Raw genomic sequence first — 21,104 nt, forward strand, 5'->3', positions numbered from 1 at the left:
GGCTAATTTTCAGCAATCATGTTCAAGGACTCAAAACTGAGTTCGATGACACCACCCACGAGTCTTTATGTCAAACCATTCAAAAGTTATTGCAGAAAATAGGAACGATCACATATCGACCAATCAGAAAAAGGGGCAGGGCTAATTCATGCCAATGAAGGTCAAATACTCAAAACTGAGTTCGATGACACCACCCACGACTCTTTATATCAAACCATTCAAAAGTTATGGCAGAAAGTAGGAACTATCAAATATTGACCAATCAGAAGAAGGGCGGGGCTAATTCATGCCAATGAAGGTCAAGTACTCAAAACCAAGTCTGATGACACCACCCATGAGTCTTTATGTCAAACCATTCAAAGGTTATGCCAGAAAATAGGGACTATCAAATATTGACCAATCAGAAGAAGGGGCGGGGCTAATTCATGCCAATGAAGGTCAAGTACTCAATACCGAGTCCGATGACACCACCCATGAGTCTTTATGTGAAACCATTCAAAAGTTATGCCAGAAAATAGGGACTATCAAATATTGACCAATCAGAAGAAGGGGCGGGGCTAATTCATGCCAATGAAGGTCAAGTACTCAATACCGAGTCCGATGACACTACCCACATGTCTTTATCACAACCCGTTCAAAAGTTATGGTAGAAAATAGGAACTATCAAATATTGACCAATCAGATGAAGGGGGGGCATGCTTTTTGGCGTCTATCGTCGCCATGGTAACGCTTTTGACTGAGAAAAGTAATGCGCGTTGTCGCAGGATGGAGACGCACATTTTGATGTATAACACACCTGGGTGCACGTTACGGTTCGGGCCGCATTAACTGCCGAAGGAATGGCATAAATTTCGCCAAAATTACACGATTAATTCAAAATGGCCGACTTCATGTTCGGTTTCAGCCATGGCACTTTTCTTTAAGTTGCAACATGATACAGGTGTGTACCGATTTTCGTGCATGTATGTCAAACCGTATTGTGGGGCTTGAGGCACCAAAGTTTTCTAGGGGGCGCTGTTGAGCCATTTTGCCACGCCCATTAATGCAAACCATTAAATATCAAATTTTTCGCCAGGCTTGGCTTGCGTGTAAAATTAGGTGACTTTTGGGTCACGTTTAGGGGGGCAAAAAGGCCCTCCTTTCGTCGGAAGAAAAACCAGAACGAGAAAAACAAAAACCAGAACGAGAAAAATTCCTACAGATACAGTGCTCGGGCCCTAATAATACTGTCATTTAGCAGACACTTTTATCTAAAGTGACTTACATCTGAGACAACAAACACACAGGGAGCAATTAGGGTTAAGGTCTTGCTCAGGGGCCCAAGGTGGTTCATCTTGGTTGCCATTCTGGGGCTTGAACCCACCTCTGTAGCCACTAGACTACCACTCCCCATTTTCTAATGTTACTGAAACTATACCGGATCCACACAATTTTCACCTTTCTTAGCCTGTTGCCATTTAGTACACTTGAATCTTTTATGGGCCGTTTATATTTTGGAAACCATAGGCTTCCCATTTAGGGCCCATAATAGTGAGAACGTAAAGCCCCATCTCCACTGAGTAGTTTGGTACGGTCCGGTACAGTTCGGTACGATTTAGAATGGTCCAGTCAATTCAGGTGTGCGTTTCCACTGCAAGTCGGACCTCCATGGCCCATGTGGGTTGTAGACCAAATGCCTGGCTTGGCGTCATAGTAGTTTGAAGACACCAAAAGCGAAGCTGCCGTAGAGACGCTACCAACAGCAACAATGGAGGTCATCCAGCAGCTGGTTTTTGTTACGCTTTGCTTTTGATACTTCGTATGTACGATCCATGCCACGTTGTTTGGGAGAATATTGGGGGCAGCGAAGAGTCTTTACAAATGTGCTAGTTTTCTGTGCTTGCTTTTGTCGTGGGTAGTGACGTTTTCTGTCTGCCAATCAACGGATTGTATCATATGACGCCAGTAGCTTATTACCCTACTGTGCCATTTTTATATGAACCAACAAACAACGGGGGCCCAAAAATGGTACAGTTTGGTTCGGTTTAATGAGACCATTTTATAAAATGTATAAACATAGAAAATGCCATACCGGACCCTACTGAACTTCCCATGCTGTTTGCCTGTTTAAAAAAAAAAGTTTACAAAAGTTATCCACTTTTAATCTGGATGAAACCCACACACACATGATGATGGGTATTATACATGTATTATACATTTAAATCTGGAATGTATTGTTGTGGCTCTATTTCATATATTTTCATCAATAAATTCATTATCTTCTGCTTCATATGAGGTAGATATATACTTGTCAGGATGATATTGCGCTTTCAGAGATTTCTTTCACAAATCCATTTCTGGGGCAGAAAGACTGCAAAAAAATGTTAATGAAGAAATAAAAAACAAAACAAAAAATTTTAATAAAGAAATTAGAAGCAAAAGTTTTAATTCTGTTTTGTAAAATCAGATGCAAATTGTATTTAAAAGTTCAAAAATATACACACGGCCCTCCTTAAATAAGAATGAATGTCCCTTGGCAAGATACAACATGGCTGGTTGCCAGAAACAAGATTCCTGACTTTTTGGCCAGTCTTCTTGGCAGAATTTGTAGATTTTGCTGCTACTTTAGCACGGTCCATTAAATTTAACAAGGCTTTGGGTCAGAAGTTTCAGGAGGCCGTTCCAAAAGTTAAATATAAGCCTGTTTTATCGATTCTGCAACTCGGTTTGATGAGTCCTTCGGGTAACTGTCCTAGTGGAAAATCAAACTCTATAGCAGCCGTCTAGCTGATGGTTCAAAGTTCTACTGTAGCAACCTGAGGTAGTGTTCTTAAGTATTTTATAAACTTGTGCATTCTAGTATTTCCACTGGAAGCAAAAAGTCAAATTGAGTTATTTCACTGCCACCGAGATTTGCACTTGCTGCAGTTTGTTGGCGGAAATGTTTCATGTTTTTTAAAGAGGTGGCCAGGAAATGGTATTGAGAGAGGGGGGAAGACATGCAGGAAAGAGCAACAGGCTGGGATTAGAACCTGCACAAGCCTGCACAACAGCAATAGCCTTTGTAAATGGCACCCGCTCAACCCCCACTGAGCTATCCGGGGCCCCAAATGTTTCATCTTTACTGCTCCAAACACATCTCCGCTCATTATGGCCAAACTTTATTTTTTTCTCGTCATCCCATTTAACTTTTCTTCAAGTTTTTGTTTTTGAGTCCTAAATGATGTCGATTTTAGATCTAGAACTAATGTAGACACACAAGCAGAGGCAGGCAGATAAAGAATAATTCAACTTTAATGAATCAGAAAGCATGTATGTACTAAAGGAAAAAGGAGCCAAATTGGAAACCACTGACCATTACATAGTTCAACCTGTCCCGTATCACCACCAACTTCCAATCAATCAATCAATCAGTCAATCAATCAATCAATCAATCAATCAATCAATCAATCAATCAATCAATGGACTACACTACACTCAGCTGACTTTTCATTTCTGAAACAACAAAGACAGATTGTGCATAGAAAAGATGGTTTATTTGTATTGTTCGTGTGCACCAAGCAAACGAAACAACCAAGAAGATTCCTGAAACTACTAACATTGAGAACAGGACTGTCCAAAACAAAGTATAGTTAGGTCCAAAGAGATGCTTAGCCACTGTATTTAAAAACTACTCATCAGTGAGGCTAATGAGAAGAATATTTGCTCAGATGCACAAAGATTGTACTTTGGAACGAAAGGAAAAGGTCATGTGATTCGATGGCTCCAGATTTACCATCTTATAGAGTGAAGTGTGCATCAGAACAAGAGGAGCAGCTCATACAGTGAAGCACCCATCATGCCTTCCGTCTACAATACAAACCTGTGGAGGCAGTATTATGATCTGGGATTATTTCAGTTGGACAACCTTAGGTTTAGCAGTGTTATGTGGCCAAAAAAATGAAAAATGACCACATGGATTTACTGAATGAACATTTCCCCCACAGGCTTGTGCTCAAATTATGGAAGAATGTTTCAGTGGCCAATATACTTAATTTTCACGCGTGAAAATTAGGAGTTCAAACCTAAACTCCTGTGAAAATCTTTGGGAAGTGCTGGGGTAGATTTTAAGCAGTGTTCCCACCCCTCCATCAATACATGATCGGGACAAAAATAAAAAAGAAAGCGAATGTGTATGGAAATAAATGTTTGTGACATAACATAAGAAAATCTATTTTCTGCTAGAAATGAACATTTTAATAATTAAAATAATTAAAATATATAGTACACTGAGCTGTGAACTCTAATAGGATGGGTTTGGTTTGGAATCATTTAACCAAGATTTGACCAAAAGGGTTGTTGTCATAATTTAAAGACAGGCTGTCATGTGCTAATACGCGTTCATATAAATGCCCCAGGCAGCACTTTAGCACATATATGTCCAGAGGGTGTGTTTGATTTTTAATCTTATCACAACTCCATCTGTCTGTAACACTGTCCATTTTGTGAAGTTTGCCTGCCAGCATTTTTATTCATTGCTTTTCTGCATGTAGGATGGCAGGATAAAGGTTGGAGACAGAATCGTGGCAGTTGGGGAAGAACCTGTGGCTGGACTGTCGGTGGAAAAGGTTCACACGCGCTTCAGCACAGTTTCTTTCACACAAAGGCATCAGGGTCATGTCGGCTTAATGATTTTCTGACTCAACTGTCCTCTTTGTATCCAGGTCTCCGGTTTGATTCTCAAGCACCGGGTCACTGTCAAACTCTCCATCACCCCTTCTCAGCGTCCTTCTTTCTCGTCCTCTCTACCTCCCCCTGCATTACTCTCCCCTCTGCCGGCTGCTTCCTCAAACGTTGTTCAGGCCTCCACTGCCACCTCTTCATCTCTCAGTACCGCCCAGACATCTCCAGTGGAGGCCTCCGTTTCACTCGGCACCTGTCCCACAACTCCTGACCCCTTGAGCTGCTCCGTTGTGGCTGGAAGGGAAACTACCGTCGAGATTTGTAAAGGAAATTTAGGCCTAGGCCTCAGCATTGTAGGAGGATGCGACACTCTACTGGTGAGAGCAGAAAACTAAGACATAATGTTCCAGTAATACATCAAGTTTTTAATCTAGTAATCACACTTTACAACCTCTTATTAGTCAATCTCTAGTAGATATCATTTATGGGGTTTTTTTTTGTAAGAAGGAGTAATCTACCTTTTTTACACCAGGGGGCAGTGATAGTCCATGAAGTGAATGATGGTGGAGCGGCACAGAGAGATGGTCGACTGCAAGCTGGAGACCAAATATTAGAGGTTAAATATGTGCACATATGTCCACTTGTCTATGTTCTAGTAATATGTCATTCATTCAGTTTTATGCTGTTTGCCTCACTCTTGTAGGTTAATGGCATCGACCTGCGGCAGGCCACACATGACGAGGCCATCGCCGTGCTGCGGCTCACCACCCAGCGTGTTCGGCTCTGCGTCTTCAGGCACCAGGAGGCCTACAGGGAGGAGGACCTGTGGGACGTGTTCAGTCTGGAGCTCAGGCCTCGTCCTGCAGGAGGACTGGGCTTTACCACTGTGGGGAAGAGGTGTGGTCCTGATGCCTTTCAAAAAAAAAGGGTGCAAGAAAGCCATGCATTACTGCCTTGCGATGAAAATTCGTTTTTTTTTTTTTTTTTCAAATTCTGTTTATTGATTTTCTCTCAAATAACCAACATACAAAACATTCATAACAACAAGCCCAAAAACACCCCCCCCCCCCCCCCCCCCCCAAGGTCCTCAGTAAAAGTACTCGACAGAAAATATGTGAATACATGAAATGAATAGTAATAATAATCAAAAGTAAAGAATAAAAGAAGATAAAGAAAATAAAAGGACTTAACTCAAGGGGAAAAAAAGAAGAAAAAAAAAGATTCAGGTATAAATACATATATACATACAATACAATACATTTGTCAATTGCAATTACAATTAAAGCTGCAAGCAGCGATGAACGGGCCCTCGCGCGTGCAATTTTCACCAATAAAGGTCAAGGACTCAAAACTAAGTCCGATGACACCACCCATGAATCTTTATGTCAAACCATTCAAAAGTTATGGCAGAAAATAGGAACTATCACATATCGACCAATCAGAAAAAGGGGCGGGCCTAATTTGCACCAATTAAGGTGAAGGAGTCAAAACATAGTCCGATGACACCACCCATGAATCTTTATGTCAAACCATTCAAAAGTTATAGCAGAAAATAGGAACTATCACATATCGACCAATCAGAAGAGGGGGCGGGCCTAATTTGCACCAATGGAGGTGAAGTACTCAAAACCGAGTCAGATGACACCACCCACGACTCCTTATGTCAAACCATTCAAAAGTTATGGCAGAAAGTAGGAACTATCAAATATGGACCAATCAGAAGAAGGGGGGACGCGCTTTTTGGCGTCTATCGTCGCCACGGTAACGCTTTTGACTGAGAAAAGTAATGCCCATCGTCGCAGGATTGAGACGCACATGTTGATGTATAACACACCTGGATGCACATTACGGTTCGCAGACCGGCTGAAGAAATGGCATAAATTGTGCCGAAATTACACAATTAATTCGGAATGGCCGACTTCCTGTTCGGTTTCGGCCATGGCGCCAAGAGACTTTTCTTTAAGTTGCGACATGATACAGGTGTGTACCGATTTTCGTGCATGTATGCCAAACCGTATTGTGGTTTTCTAGGGGGCGCTGTTGAGCCATTAGGCCACGCCCATTAATGCAAACCATTAAATATCAAATTTTTTGCCAGGCCTGGCTTGCGAGCAAAATTTGGTGACTTTTGGGGCACGTTTGGGGGGGGCAAAAAGGCCCTCATTTCGCCGGAAGAAAAATAAAAACGAGAACTCCTACAGATACAATAGGGCCTTCGCACTGTAAGTGCTTGGGCCCTAATTAGCCCATTTCCTGTATAAGAACAGCAAAGTCACAAGAAAAGGGGCATTGAAAATAAACAGCAATTAACTATCATCTAATCTTTGTTCATGAGAATCATTGGGCAGATTGTCCATAAAATGTAAAAAGGGTGACCACATGTCATTAAATTCTTCAACTTTACCTCTTAGAATGTATGTTAGTTGTTTTAATACTAGGTGTGAAGGCATCGCAATGAAAATTAGTTGATTACATTTTGGGTTTACTGTTTTGTTTTTTTCTTGTGGAGTTTATGAAAAATCCATTTGAGTGACGTGGACAGTTATTTGGCATAACCAGCATGCTGTTGTTGCCAAAATGTGACATGATTTATATTTCAGGAAAAAAAAACACTTGCCAATTTTCTGTCATTTATTTAAAGTGAACCAACAATGTCAGCTTTTCTAAAAAATGAGCAGACAGGCCTCCTCCAGGCTGAAACCACATTTGTTAAATGAACCTCAGGTCATCAGGACTTTGATTAGCAGGTTGTTGAAAGCTGGACGAGTGGAAAGCTGAAGCAAACTTGACGCAAGTTTGTGAAAATTGTCAAATGTTAAAGGGGACCTATTATGAAAAACACTTTTTTCTCTTGCTTTAACATATATAAAGTGGTCTCCCCTCAGCCTGCCAACTCAGAGAAGGAGGAAAGCAACCAAATTCTGCAGGGTCTGTACAGCCGTCCGGATGAGCCCTCCAGTGTGATGTGGCTTCCACGAGCCGTTCAGATTCTGCTCCCTTTTGTTACATAACCAAAATGCAAACCACGCCCACAACTATAACACCGTGTTCTAACTGCATGTGAGCGTCCGACTATCACGTCGCACTGCGTGACATCGGACGCTCTCTGTCCATCTCCCTCCAGCCAGCTGCCACTTTATTCAGGTTTTTGTAGTGAAATGAGGAGGTATCATAGAGATAACTTCTCATTTCAACTAACTGGACCAGCCGTTCCGCGTCAATGACCGTTTCCTACAGCGCTTTCAACCGGCTTTCAACACGAGCGACAGGAAGAAAATAGAAGCCTGCATCCGACAAATGTTCAGCTCAAAACGGCGCGCCGCATCGCGTTGCGCTGCGCAGCGCTGCGTCCCTCGCGGCCAGTTAGAACAGTCCAATTGAAAATAAAGCAATGGAATTGATTTCGTCGCTGACGCTCACTCGCATCGCATGCAGTTATGACACGGTGTAACTCCGCCGGCCGGAGCTTCCGCCATTTTTTCGTAGCGGTGTATCGCGTCATTCAGACAGCCAATCAGCACAGTGCCTCATTATTATAGCCTCCCCGCCCACTCAAAATCCCGCATAGATAATGAGGTTAGAGACTGTGATGATAAAGACATGGTTTAGAGGCTGAATTTCTAATTTATTTAGCAAAACAATCAAAAGCTTGTTTTTAAGACAATCAAGGCCTGTTTAAAATAGGTATTAGATGCCATAATAGGTCCCCTTTAAAAAAGCTACATTTACCTCAACTCAATTTCAGTGCTGACCTTGGCTCAGATAACTGCTTTTAATGGGTTCTTACTGTACTCATGTTCCACCTCTATGAGGGATTACTGAACTGCATCCTGCTAACAGACGAATTAGCGGTCCAGTGTGACATCATGTGAAACGTCGGCCTTACAGGTCACCAAATGGACCGTATTCTCTAATGGTGGATCCATAACGGTTGACCTCTGTTCTCTCTTAACAGCAATGACACAGGAATCTTTGTGTCAGACATCATCAGAGGAGGAGCAGCAGATTCAGACGGCAGGCTGTTGCTCGGGGACCAGATTCTTTCAATCAACGGGGAGGACGTCCGTGCAGCATCGCAAGATCGTGCACAAAAGCTTCTACAGGTCAGATATTCAGTTCATACACAAACACTGATCCATACGCTTATATGCATTTTTTTTTTTGTGACTCCTTGGTTTCGATGTTCTCTCAGTGTTGCAGCGGTGCAGTTCACCTGGAGGTGGCCCGCTTTAAAGCCGGGCTGCAGTATTCACAGCAGAGTCAGGTAAAAAGCCAAGAGAGTTAATAACTGAGCATATCCTGACTTAGTAATGATCAACTTTACTTTACTGTAGTCTGTAGCCTAACTGTTGCTCCAATATGCTATTTTAACAATGATATTTTCTGAACATAGGAATTCTTTAAGTTATGTTTTATCCAGAGCGAAGACTCCGATTGTTCCACTCTGACGCCCACAAGTGGATGCGATGTGTCCTTCGGCCACCAGAGGGAGACACAAAACAGAGCAGGAAGTTACAGTAAGCAAGCCCAGTAACCTCCCGGCTGGTCAGCAATTATCTGGACAATGATGGAGTTTTTCTCACTTTTCCTTTTTAAACCTCCTCAATGGATGCCACCATTAGGCTGAAAAAAAAACTCTGCAGGACAGATGGCAAAAAGCCTTAAGGGTGGCTAAATTAACAATTTTATAAGTTTTTAAAAGAAAGAAATTGCAACATTAACAGGGCTGGAAGACCACAGAAGACAACTAAAGCAGAATAATTTCATTATTGAATAAAAAAACCTTCACAACATCATCGGTAGTCGGGAATACTTTAGAGAAAGGAGGAGTATCATTGTCAACCGATTACAACAAACCACTGATATCAAGAGCAGGAAAGTGACAATAGACAATAGATTGAATTTCCTGTCTAAATGTTGTATTTACAACTGTGTCACTTTGTTAAAATATTCCTTAGCGTTTTTTCACTTAAAACTGTTGGAATTCATAAATCAAGGCCGAGAGTCTGCTCTTCACAACTTGATTGTTTCATTTGAACACCACTGTGGTGGTGCATAAAATCATAAAAACTGTCATTGTCCAGATCATTTAAGACCTAGGTATATGATACATAAGTCTAGTTTGGGGTTTAGAAGAGAATCATTAAGTTAAACAGTTTGCTCTGAGTAAATGTAATTTTTTCTGTTTTTTTTAATTTATTTATTGTTTTACTCTTGTATCATTTTCAGCTATTCAAAACTCTAAGATCCGAAAAGTAATAATACAAAAGGTAAGACGATGCTGAAAAGCAATCAATAACCATTTTTATTAGTGGCTTTGGTTGTGACTCCTAATATATTGTTCTACTTTTAGAGACAGCGTTGAAATTAAACATACAGTTCCCTGATTTATGGACTGGACCTTCTTCGTTGTTTTTACTGTCGGTTGTCTCACAAGTCCCCAACATGCTGTCATGTGTGTGTGGCGTCTCCGCAGGGTCCATGTGGATCTCTGGGCCTCAGTGTAGCCGGAGGAATGGGCAGTCCCCATGGCAACGTACCTCTTTTTATTGCTGCCATGGATACCAATGGACTGGCTGCCAAAACACAGAAAATACAGGTGAGCGATGTCCACGTATGTGTTTGTCTTATCCATTATGTGCTGGTGACTCAAATCATGAAGTGATGCAGAAGCGGAGCTGCATGTAGATGGCTTCAGATTAAGTTAAAATCATTTTTCAGTAGAGTTTAGAAGATTCAACACAGTTTCCTCACTGTGTATCGTTTGTATAAGTGTCCAGTTATGCGTGTGCTTTGTGTCATCCAGACAGGAGACAGGATCCTCAGCATCAATGATGTGTCTACAGAGGGAATGACTCATGACCACGCCGGAGCCCTGCTGAAGAGCGCCACCGGAAACATCAGTCTGGAGGTAGTGTCACTGCGAGACGGAGAGCAGTTGATGCATGACGGCTGTCAGGCTGCAAGTTTCTGTGTAAAAATGCTCACGTTAGACTTTTTCTTCTGGGAAGGGAAGACAGGAATGTCTCATAAGCTTATCATAAAAACCCACATGAGCATTTCTGTGCACTGAATTAAGGTTTAAGCATGGAAAAGAACTTGCGTGAAAACAGGGATTAAGCCTAAAGAAAGATTTGTGCAGCAAAGGAGAAAAAATTAAGTAAATTGAAATGTCAGCTGTTCTTTACATGTACACTGGTAAGAAAAAGTATGTGAACTTTTATTTTTTTTGTTTTTTGCATAAATTTGCTGTAAAATATGATCAGATCTTTATCCAAGTAACAACTATACACAGACACAATGTGCTTAAACTGATGCACAGACAGCTGGAATGTCTCACGTTATGTAAATGCAGCCAATAAACATTTACAATGCTGGAGGGAATAGTAGTGAACCCTCTGTTCCAACTGCTTTTCACAACCTGCACAATATTCAGGAGGGCTTTTGGACCATTCCACCCTCCAAGACGACATCAGCTCCCACACATTTATAGGATGTCTTGTTGGACGGCTTCCTTGAGGTAATTTCGTGACATTTCTACAGGATTAAGGATGGAGCTCTGACTGGTCCTTTTCGAAAATGTTCTCCTGCTGAAGCCTTTCTGTGTTGGAGTTACTTCAGTACGTCTCTTAACCTCTTCTATCTTCAACCCTTGATGATGGAAAGTGATCAAGGGTCTGAGTCAATGAAGAAAATCCCAATAATGACGCTCCCTCCGCCGTACTTCAATACTAGGATGGTGTTTTGATGTTGGCAAGCTGTGACCTTTTTTTGCATTTGCTGTTAGTTTGGTTTTAAGGCGGTCTTCTTGACGTCTAAGTGACGTTTATAGATAGACAAAATGTGGTTAAACTGATAACGCACATAAAATCATGATTTAGTTTGTTGAAACCATTCATGAAACAGTTACAGTGCTGAGTGAAAAGCAAGTGGCCGTTGAAGTTGAAAACTGGTTGAGCCTCCTCCTTCGGACTTCAAGCGAGAACTTCCTCCTCCTGGTAAGTGGCCCAGGCTCTGAGGCCACGTGTCCAAGTTGGAGTTATCCTTTTAGCGGTACTCTTTTTGCACCGTAAATAGTGCAGAGTATTCTTCTCAATAGTTCAACTTTTATTTAATTTCACAATGTTCCTCTGACTTGATTGTATTCCTCTGTTCTAAGTCGCTGTGGATAAAAGCGTCTGCTAATCGTTATGTAATTATACAGATCAATAATCGTGCCTTTTAAGAACTCCTTCTCATAAGACAGGGTTCACATCAGCAGATACCTCTTACAAAGACCAGACAAGCACTGTGAAAGTTCAATGGGTGCGCTCAATAAAAACACAAAAAAACTATTTAATTCCAGGGCGTTCATATACTTTCTCCTGTTCCTCTATGCCATCTTTAAAGAGAAAGTCAGTTTATAAATATATATATATATATATATATATATATATATATATATATATATATATATATATATATATATATATATATATATATATATATATATATATATATATAATATAACAAATATTACTCTTACTAACTTTATGTTGTGTTTTGGACACGAAAACTAAGAAAAACAGCTCAAAGACAATTTTTCGTCATTAGCTGAAAGAGTTGTGGAGAGAAGATCACTAAGGCCCACCAATAGACTTTCTTTGAGGTACACATATGTGCTGTAATTTAAACTTACTTGGCTGGAAAGCATCTCAGGAAACCTGCCAGTCCCCCTGAGGATTATTGCTGTCTCCGTCTGTTTCTTCATGTCCTCCCAGCCTGACTTACTGTTGTCATCCACTGCAGACTGAATGAACCAATCGCACAGCATCCTGATGGGCCAGAATATGAATATTTAGAGTGCCAACATTCTCCTCACGGTGCTGCATAAAGTGTTAAAACCCGCCCTGAGGGTGTTTTTGCGTGTCTGTGACTAGGTGACAGCGAGTTTTGATGGATGCAGCACCGAGGTTCACAGCAGCCTGCCTGACACATCATCGGGCCGACCCGGCAGTCTGACCTGCTTTCACAACAACCTGGGGTAAGGATCTGTTTCTGAAAGTCTCCAGGTATTGTTATTTATGATCCTACTTTGGTTTTTCTTGTGCTTTAATCAGTAAGTTAGGACAAAAGGATGACAGCAGATGGCTTTACTACAAAGTTAATGGAAATTGTACTTTCAAAGACGTGCCTCCGGGCGTACGCAGCATTGAGCATCTGTTGTTTTACATTCTCCTCGCAGTACTCGCGTGTATAAGACCATCACCCTGGAGAGAGGCTCGCTAGGCCTGGGATTCAGCATCGTAGGAGGGTTCGGCAGCCCTCACGGAGACCTGCCGATATACGTCAAAACTATCTTCGACAAGGTGAGGGAAGCCGCCCAAATATGGTTTTCAAACAGATATTATAATTGTGCGTTATCAGCTTCACAACATTGGGTTTTTGTCCTTTATTGTGACTAAGATGAAGATCAGATCAGAGTTTGTGAACATTTTATGTGGAAAACCTGTTGTAGCAGTGTGAGTGCCACGGGGCCCGACCGACAGGATGGAGAGACACAGAGTTTTGTGCAGAACCCTTTTATTTAGCCCCAAATTACCGCCAACACGTGCACAAGCACATCAGCATACCAGCAGCAGCTCCTCCGACCCCTCCGCTGCTGTCCAGCTCCCTTATAAGGCAGGCAGGGTGGAGAGTGGAGAGTCCCATCCGCCCACTCAGGCGGATGGGACACAGGTGCACGTGTCCCATCAACCTCTCCACCCTGCCACACACCCCCAACGCCCCTCCCGGCCTCTCTCGTCCATCCTTCGTTGGGTGCCAGTGTGGCAGGGCGAGTGCTACGGGGGCCCGACCGACAGGATAGAGAGGACACAGAGTTTCGTGCAGAACCCTTTATTACTCAAACACCGCCACATGTGCACAAGCACAGCAACACACCGATCACCAGCAGCTTCTCAGTCCGACCCAGCTGCAGTCTCCCAGTCCTCCTTATCAAGGCTGGCAGGGTGGAGAGGCTGATGGGACACACCTGTGTCCCGTCAGCCTGAGTGGCTGCAGCTACTCCACCCTGCCACACCTGTTAATTCCAAAGACATTGCATACTTTTCTCTTCTTTTTTGTTTGCCACATTGCATTTCTGTGACCATACGTCTATAACGGACTCTTGTCGCTCTGCAGGGGGCAGCCATAGAGGACGGCAGGCTGAAACGGGGCGATCAGATCATCGCCGTGAATGGACGCTGCCTGGACGGTGTCACGCACCCTGAAGCTGTGGATATCCTGAAAAAGACCAGAGGAAGTGTCGTCCTCACCGTGCTCTCCTGAGACACAGCAAACTACGTCCTCATTTGAATATTTCTCACCAACGCAGCTCTCTGATGATGTAGAACAGCTTCACACAAGTATGAGGAGTCAAACATCGACAAGAAAGAGTAGTTTCTGTAAATGTAAATGTATTCATATTTGGTTTAGGGAAACTACCTCCAACTGGAAACACAGCTCTGTTGTATAATTCCTGACACTGCACTCATGAAAAGACAAAAACAGACAAAAAAAATGTGAATCCTGACAACAGATACTGGAAGCAAAACATCCGAAGCAGGTAATGTTTTATTTCCATTATAGTCCTACATGAATGTGCATCGTAACCCATATGTGCAGACCTCAGGCTGCTCATCCTGATGGGGAGGAGCAAGTCTACTCCAAGTTCCTCCTGGATGACTGAACTTTGTGACCATAGGTGAAGAAAAGAACGTAGATGGACTGGTAGAGAGTTTGGCCTTTTGGCACATCTCTCCTTTCACCTGAACAGAGCAGATGTTGCACCAATCATGTCCATCTCCCATTCCATTGCGGCTCGGTGACACCAACAGGACCACATCATCTGCAAAAAGCTGAGCTGGAATTCTGAAGGGCACCAAACCAGAGTTCCTCCTTCCCTTGGCTTCACCAAGAAATTCTGTTCATAAAAGTTATGAACAGAATTTGAGACAAAGGGCAGGTCTAACTGAGTCCAAATCCCACCTGCAACAAATTCACTAACTCAGCGAGTTAAACCCGTTCTATATGTGTATAGGTATTGAATGGCCCATAGCAAAGTATAGTATCCCATACATCCAAAGTACGACCCACTGAACACTCCAGGGGACATGGTCAAATGCTTTTTCCAAATCCACATTGTTACTCCTGATTTATCCCCGAGACTATTCTTCACCACCTCTGGATAAACCTCATCAGGGAGGCTGAGGAGTGTAATTGAAACACGTATTTATATCCACATAACCATGATGATCAGACCTCATGAATATAAACAAATAAATGGATGCAATAGAAGAACCTGTGAAAAAAACAATTACTCATTTACAGTATTAACACCGTCTCATAACTTCTTATTCAGATTTAATTTACTGCGAGGAACTCCTGACATACAAAACATGCCAAGTTCTCCTGCCAATCTTTTGTATGGCAATAAGGCTTTAGGATATTTCCTTTGAAATACTCCTTTACTTTTCTTTATGTTGTAATTATATATAAAAAAATAAAGTGTAACTGTTTCCTAAATAAAACATTTCTTACATTATTTGCAGATAACCATCATGTAGAACCACTTTGTGTTAAGCTGATAGCTTTTGCTTTAATAGTCTTAAATTTCTTTTCTTTGGACATTCAAGACATGTTATTGTGTCATGTACAATGTTTATTTAAAACATTCTTTTACTTGTTTTATATTTATTTATTTTTTTTCATGTTTTTTTTTCTTCATTTTATTTTATCTAAAGTAGTTGTCCTCACCGTGCTTGCACTTGTTCGTTTGGCATTGTGTTGCATTTTCTCATGAATCGACCCTATTAAATGTTCCTTTGCTAGAGATTTGTGTCCAAACCTTTTTCCGAGTCCGAGACTGTTTAATTCAGTTTTGTTCCGAGGTAAAACAATCAAACGGTTACTTACAGTCGAGGTTCAGTTTTAATGTGAAGAGCAGAACAACTCAGTCTTTCTATACTGGAAAAGGACAGTGTGTAAAATGTAAATGGAACCAGAACGCAATGATTCGTAAATCTCACAAACCCTTATTTTACTCAGGGTATAATATAGAGAACGTATAAAATGTTGATAGCGAGAAACGGAAACGTCTTGGGAAAATCATCTGAGGTCATTTTAAATCCGATGGCAGCAACAACTCATAGGTTGGGACAGGGTGATGTTTACTGCTGTGAAGCTGATACTCCTATTTGCACAACTGTCCGTGTACATCTGGGAACTGGCGAGGCCAACTACTGGGGGTTTTGCGGAGGAATGTTTCCCATTCTGATCTGATATTAGCTGATTTCCCTTTGGGGATAATGAAGCGTTGTTGAATTTGAATATATGCTGCTAAACTATGGAGCCAAATCAAGGCCAAAAGTTTTGCTAATTTGTAAATAAAATTTGAACCTGAAAATTCTTTTTTACAGTTAAATTTTTTTTTTTTTTTCAGTATCAGATCTTTTTTTCAGTTTCAGAACTTTTTATTTCAGTTTCAAATCTTTTTATCACCATATTCACGTGATTGGCAGTGGAAAAAACGGATACTAGTGACACATTTCTGTTTAAAAAGCTGTTTTAGACCGTACTTGGTAGTATGTGGAAGTGTGTCTGGAAATGTCAAACTTTAAAGTGTGGCTGTTGAACTGTGCAGTCTGGCATAGTTTATTGCTTTTATACTGCAATTGGTTCCAAGTACGGTCTAAAATAGCTTTTTAAATAGAAATGTATCACTAATATCAGTTTTTTTCCACTGCCAATCACGTGAATATAGTGTATATACAGTGTTGAATCATACTACTACTGATAGCTTCTGCAACCTACGTTTCCTGAAGGCAACATGACTGAGGAACGTCCCCCGCCTTCTCTGTTCTGCTGTCACTCATGATGCCACGCCCCTCTCAGGTGATGACACGCCCCCTACGCCAGATCGGCGCCAAAAGTCTGAAACTGAAAAAAAAATTTGAAACTGAAAAAAAAGATCTGAATCTGAAAAAAAGAAGTGAAACTGAAAAAAAAGAAGTGAAACTGAAAAAAAAGATGTGAAACTGAAAAAAAACCATCTGAAACTGAAAAAAAGATCTGATACTGAAAAGATACTTGATTTGGCTCCATACTAAACAGACCTGCTAAACAGTCAGGACCTTCTTTTTAATCAACGTTCTCCAGACAGCAGACCAATGTGGATCATGGGCTCTCCTTATATAAAGCTACGCTTTTGTAATTGATACAGTTTCGCCCCGTGTTACCACCAGATATGAAGCCTTTCCTGGAAAACACGTCCAGAAGAAGTGTCTGGGTGGAAACATATCTTGCTCTGAAATCTACAGAATTCCTGTCTCCATTCCTGATAAACCGGTCGCCCATTCCAGAGGAACTAACGCATCTTCCATACCATCAGAGATGCAACCTTGTGAACGGAATGCTGATTCCAAGCTGGATGGTCCCTCTCCTCTCTAATCCAAGGGATCCAGCTCATCAAAGATATCCAAAGCAAGATTTGAAGTTTCAATTCATTTGAACTCAGGACAGTTTTTATACATTTTGCTTCGGTCCATTTTAAATCAACTTTGGCTCAAAGAGGACAGAAGCATTTCTGCATCGTGTTCAGTATGGTTTCTTCTCCGCATGATGAAGCGTTAACCTGCATGGACACCAAAGCGAACTGTGTTCTTACATAGCGACTTCTGGAAGAGTTTCTCACCCCAGCAGCCTCCATTGAGGAAGATTGTCTGTTTTTCATGTAGCACTGCCTGGGGGCCCGGATGCTGTACTGATTTTGAGTCTTGTTCCCTGCACACAGAGATTTTATCCCAGTTCTCTGATACTGATGAGATGATCAAATCTTCATAATTTAATGCTGAGGAAAGTGACAAATTGGGTGATGTACTTTACTCCCCACTTGTCACTTCATCCCTCACATTACATTTTTAGCCGTATTGTTTAATTTGTTAATGTTTGGAATGCTTCACTCTGTTTGTGGCAGCATTAAACACAATATCCAAAACATTAGGAAGTTAAAGTAAATGCATAATGTTAGTTTACCGGTAATATGTTTATTTAGTTCCAGGTTTTATATTGGGTTAATTATGTTTAACATTTGTTAATTTCCTTTCTGTGACTCACCATTCAGGTATAGTGTTTGGGAAGGGCCAGCCCAGCATTTCCGGTCTTTTTTTAACATCAGTGATGTCAGTGATCGAATTATTGGGTGATACCAAGCAGGGGGATTTAATTTTTCAGTAGTTATTTGTGTTTGTCCATTTGATTTTCTTTCAAGACAATCGAAGAGAATTTTCTACTCTTTAGGTAACTACAATGCATATGAAGTTGTAAGTTAATTTTGGCACATATATTTTATTAGTTTGGGTTAGAGTATTTGTGTAATGTGACCTGTTTGTATGGAATGGTTTATTCTGAGTTTAATTGATGAGTGACTTCTGTGTAGATAAGCGATAGGGTTTGGATTTAGAAGGCCATGTTTACTATTTATGACAGTTTTTTTCACTCATGTAACTGACCTGTTATCAATTAACCTAATTAAATGCAAACTTTTTATGTAGGTTCTTTATTTAATACCACTTACCTTTCCTACCTTCTGCTGACTTTTTTTTTAGATGTGATGCACTCATCAAATTCAAAATAAGTTTCCATCTTTTATGAAACTGCAGAATGTCTCACCTTTAACATTGTTTTCTATGTTATGCTGTGAATCAAATTGGGGTTGAATTTAATGATTTCCGTATGATTTCCATCTCGAGAACTATGCTGTAAAAAGTCAGTGGATGTCAAACTTTTGTCAGTTAGATCGACATCTCTTTCTGAACCTGTGCTTTTCCTCGTTGACAGTTTAGTTTGTTAGTCGGTCGGCTCTCCGTCACCACATTCCTTGTTAGTCAGTGTGCCTTTATCAAATATGAATTCATATTCAGAGTCACTCAGGTTTAGTCAGTGTGTGTGACACACAGAGTGACAGGCAGCTCTAAATTATTGAATTGTAAATTAGGAGAGAGCAGAGGAGAACGGGATTAGTCAGAGAAAACAACAGGAAGCTGAAGAAGTCACTCCGAAGTCAGAGAAACACAAAGTTGAAGTAAACCCAGTTTTTTTTTATTTCCCTAAATGCACAAACCTTTTGCTGAAATTACTCGTGGAATAGGTGACAACTTGACGAACAACACATTTTGCACACAAGTGTCTCATTCAGGAAATGGGAAGCATCTTGGGAGATCCTGTCTGGAGCGTCTGCATTAATCAAAACCATCTGCTCACTTTGCAAGCTTTATTGAAAGCCTGCCATCGCAGGCTGCTTAATCCTGCTCCAGATGAACAATTGCTTGCCTGCTCACACGAGGAGGCTTTTAGAACGGAGAAAAGCCAAGAGGATTTTTTTTTTTTTGCACATTTCAGGTTGTTCTCACTGTATTGTAGCTCTTCGCTTCTGCATAAATAGAATCGTACATCAAAAATATTTAGCAACGTCTTGTATTTACGTCATTGGATTGTAACTTTTACTGGGGAGGATGAAGCAACATCTCTACATTTGCTCATTCTTATTAAATCAGGAAAAGGGATATGCTGGTTTTCGCATCTAGGCCATAAACCTTGGTGAAGGGTATCCCTGCAGGCTACAGCAGACGTCACATTTTAACCTCCCATGGCCTCGCTTATCCAGTTTTTCCACCATCTGTCAGACATGGAGTAGGCAGTGCATGTGGTGCCGCAGCTTAAAATAAGATCAGTTTCACGAGAGCCCACTTGAAAGGCACTCATGATCATCTCTCACAGGAGGAAAGCAGTAGCCAAGTGACTACTGCGTGTGTGACTGTCAGCTCTATCCATAATCTCAAATCCAGTGTTGTATTTCTTTTAGTGTAACTCAGTGGTCCTGAAGCGGCTGATGCTGGATCCAAAATCAGAAGAGGAAGACAAAATAAAAACTATGCCCTCCTTCTCCACCCCATCCCCTTGAGGCTGTTTGTCAAGATATCATCTTGAGCTGCAAAAATGCCAATGCTAAGTTATTCAGTCCAGTGCTGAGTCTTAAAATCCTGTTCCCCTTCGAGCGAGACAAAAATATCCCAAAAGGAGGAATCATCGCACGCACTGAAGGCTCACATTTAATTACAGCTCTAAGTTTCGGTCCCACTCTTTCCTCCTCACCACTTGACACTAAGTCGAGGTTGTCAGCGGCAAATGAGTCGGACTGAGTGAAAACATGGCATAGACGCCTCTGCCACTCATTTTCTAACCTGGAGCAGGAACTAATGACACTGAGTCACCCAGTTAAAGCAGAGAGGCGCTGCCTACCTGCAGCTTACGAGTCTCAAAGCCGACGCATTTCACCGAGGAAGAATGTAGAGGTAAATTAGGGACTTTTCTTAATAGCGAATCAGGACTTTTCTCAGCTTTAGTTTATTTTATTGTGCTATGTTTTAGGATTGCAGCTACTGCAGATACAAGCAGCGATGAAAGTAGATTTAATTTCTTGCTGAAACTACCACAGCCGTTTATTTAGTTCAAAGAAGAGCTTTAATGTCATAGTGTGTTGAGCGTAGTTTCCCAGCATGCTCCAGGAGGTTTTTTGTCAATATGAATTAAAGATAATCGTTCATAGTCTGTTACCTGTTCTTGTTATTCTTTTTGGTGTTCGTCACACAGATTGTAGCATTTTTCTGTTGCTTACAGTTTGAATGTAGATGGAGACTGAAATAAAGTTGATATCATCTGAACAAATCCATTACACCATGAGTGAAAGTGCTGCGTGATAATTGCATCTTATTACAAACAGGTTTCACTGAAGAAAACTGTAAAGGTTTCCCAGTAGTTCTGTTGGACAATCTGAAAAACTCTCTATGTGTCTTCTGTATCCATTTCTTCAAGGTCACTGGGAGTTTATCCCAGGTCCATCACAAGCTCACGTTATAGACAAGCAACTATATACATTTGATTTGATTTTGATTTGATCTTTATTCATCTTGAACAAAACAATAAAATCAAAAAAAAAAACACCATGCATCAACAACAATAATAAAACACAACCAGTTTTGTTCAAGAAGGGACAGGAAGAAGCAAATGCTTATCTAGTCCGGCCCCTTCTTGCAATATAAGAATATCCAATATATAAAAGAATAAAAATAGCAATAACAATAATAATACTAATAACAACAATAATATGTATATACAGTATATACCCTTCTTGACATATAAAAGTATATCAATATAAAAGTAATTAAAAGACAAGTGAGTCAATAATAAAAGTAGCTAAAAAGAAAGAAAAGCATCATGCACAGAAGAAAAAAAGACAATGAAAAAAATAAAATAAAAAATCCTGGTCATTATAACATCAACTTTTTGTAGTTCAGTATGAGAATATGCTTATAGCAGCATTTGAATAGCCTGATGTTCTTGCAGACCTTCACACTTTCATCAAGGTTGTTCCAGAGTGTTATACC

At 40.9% G+C, this 21,104-nt stretch overlaps 1 protein-coding gene across 6 annotated transcripts in view; it reads left to right on the forward strand.

The window, feature by feature from the left end:
- si:dkey-92j12.5 (multiple PDZ domain protein) overlaps nucleotides 1-15,485 on the forward strand; it is a 70,643-nt gene extending 55,158 nt beyond the window's left edge. For 4 of the 6 annotated variants that reach the window (XM_061715186.1, XM_061715446.1, XM_061715335.1 and 1 more), the window contains 13 exons: nucleotides 4,512-4,586; nucleotides 4,683-5,018; nucleotides 5,174-5,257; nucleotides 5,345-5,538; nucleotides 8,597-8,744; nucleotides 8,834-8,905; nucleotides 9,035-9,158; nucleotides 9,871-9,911; nucleotides 10,118-10,240; nucleotides 10,448-10,552; nucleotides 12,561-12,664; nucleotides 12,866-12,989; nucleotides 13,804-15,485. In XM_061715186.1, the coding sequence (XP_061571170.1) occupies nucleotides 4,512-4,586; nucleotides 4,683-5,018; nucleotides 5,174-5,257; nucleotides 5,345-5,538; nucleotides 8,597-8,744; nucleotides 8,834-8,905; nucleotides 9,035-9,158; nucleotides 9,871-9,911; nucleotides 10,118-10,240; nucleotides 10,448-10,552; nucleotides 12,561-12,664; nucleotides 12,866-12,989; nucleotides 13,804-13,950 (1,677 nt within the window). In that variant the 3' untranslated portion in view covers nucleotides 13,951-15,485. The remainder of the gene's footprint in view (nucleotides 1-4,511; nucleotides 4,587-4,682; nucleotides 5,019-5,173; nucleotides 5,258-5,344; nucleotides 5,539-8,596; nucleotides 8,745-8,833; nucleotides 8,906-9,034; nucleotides 9,159-9,870; nucleotides 9,912-10,117; nucleotides 10,241-10,447; nucleotides 10,553-12,560; nucleotides 12,665-12,865; nucleotides 12,990-13,803) is intronic. The other 2 variants (XM_061715328.1, XM_061715361.1) reach the window with 2 other exon arrangements.
- Nucleotides 15,486-21,104: the final 5,619 nt, after the last annotated feature.

Source organism: Cololabis saira, chromosome 1 (genome assembly GCF_033807715.1).
Source record: "Cololabis saira isolate AMF1-May2022 chromosome 1, fColSai1.1, whole genome shotgun sequence".
In the NCBI taxonomy this organism is placed as follows: Eukaryota; Metazoa; Chordata; class Actinopteri; order Beloniformes; family Belonidae; genus Cololabis; species Cololabis saira.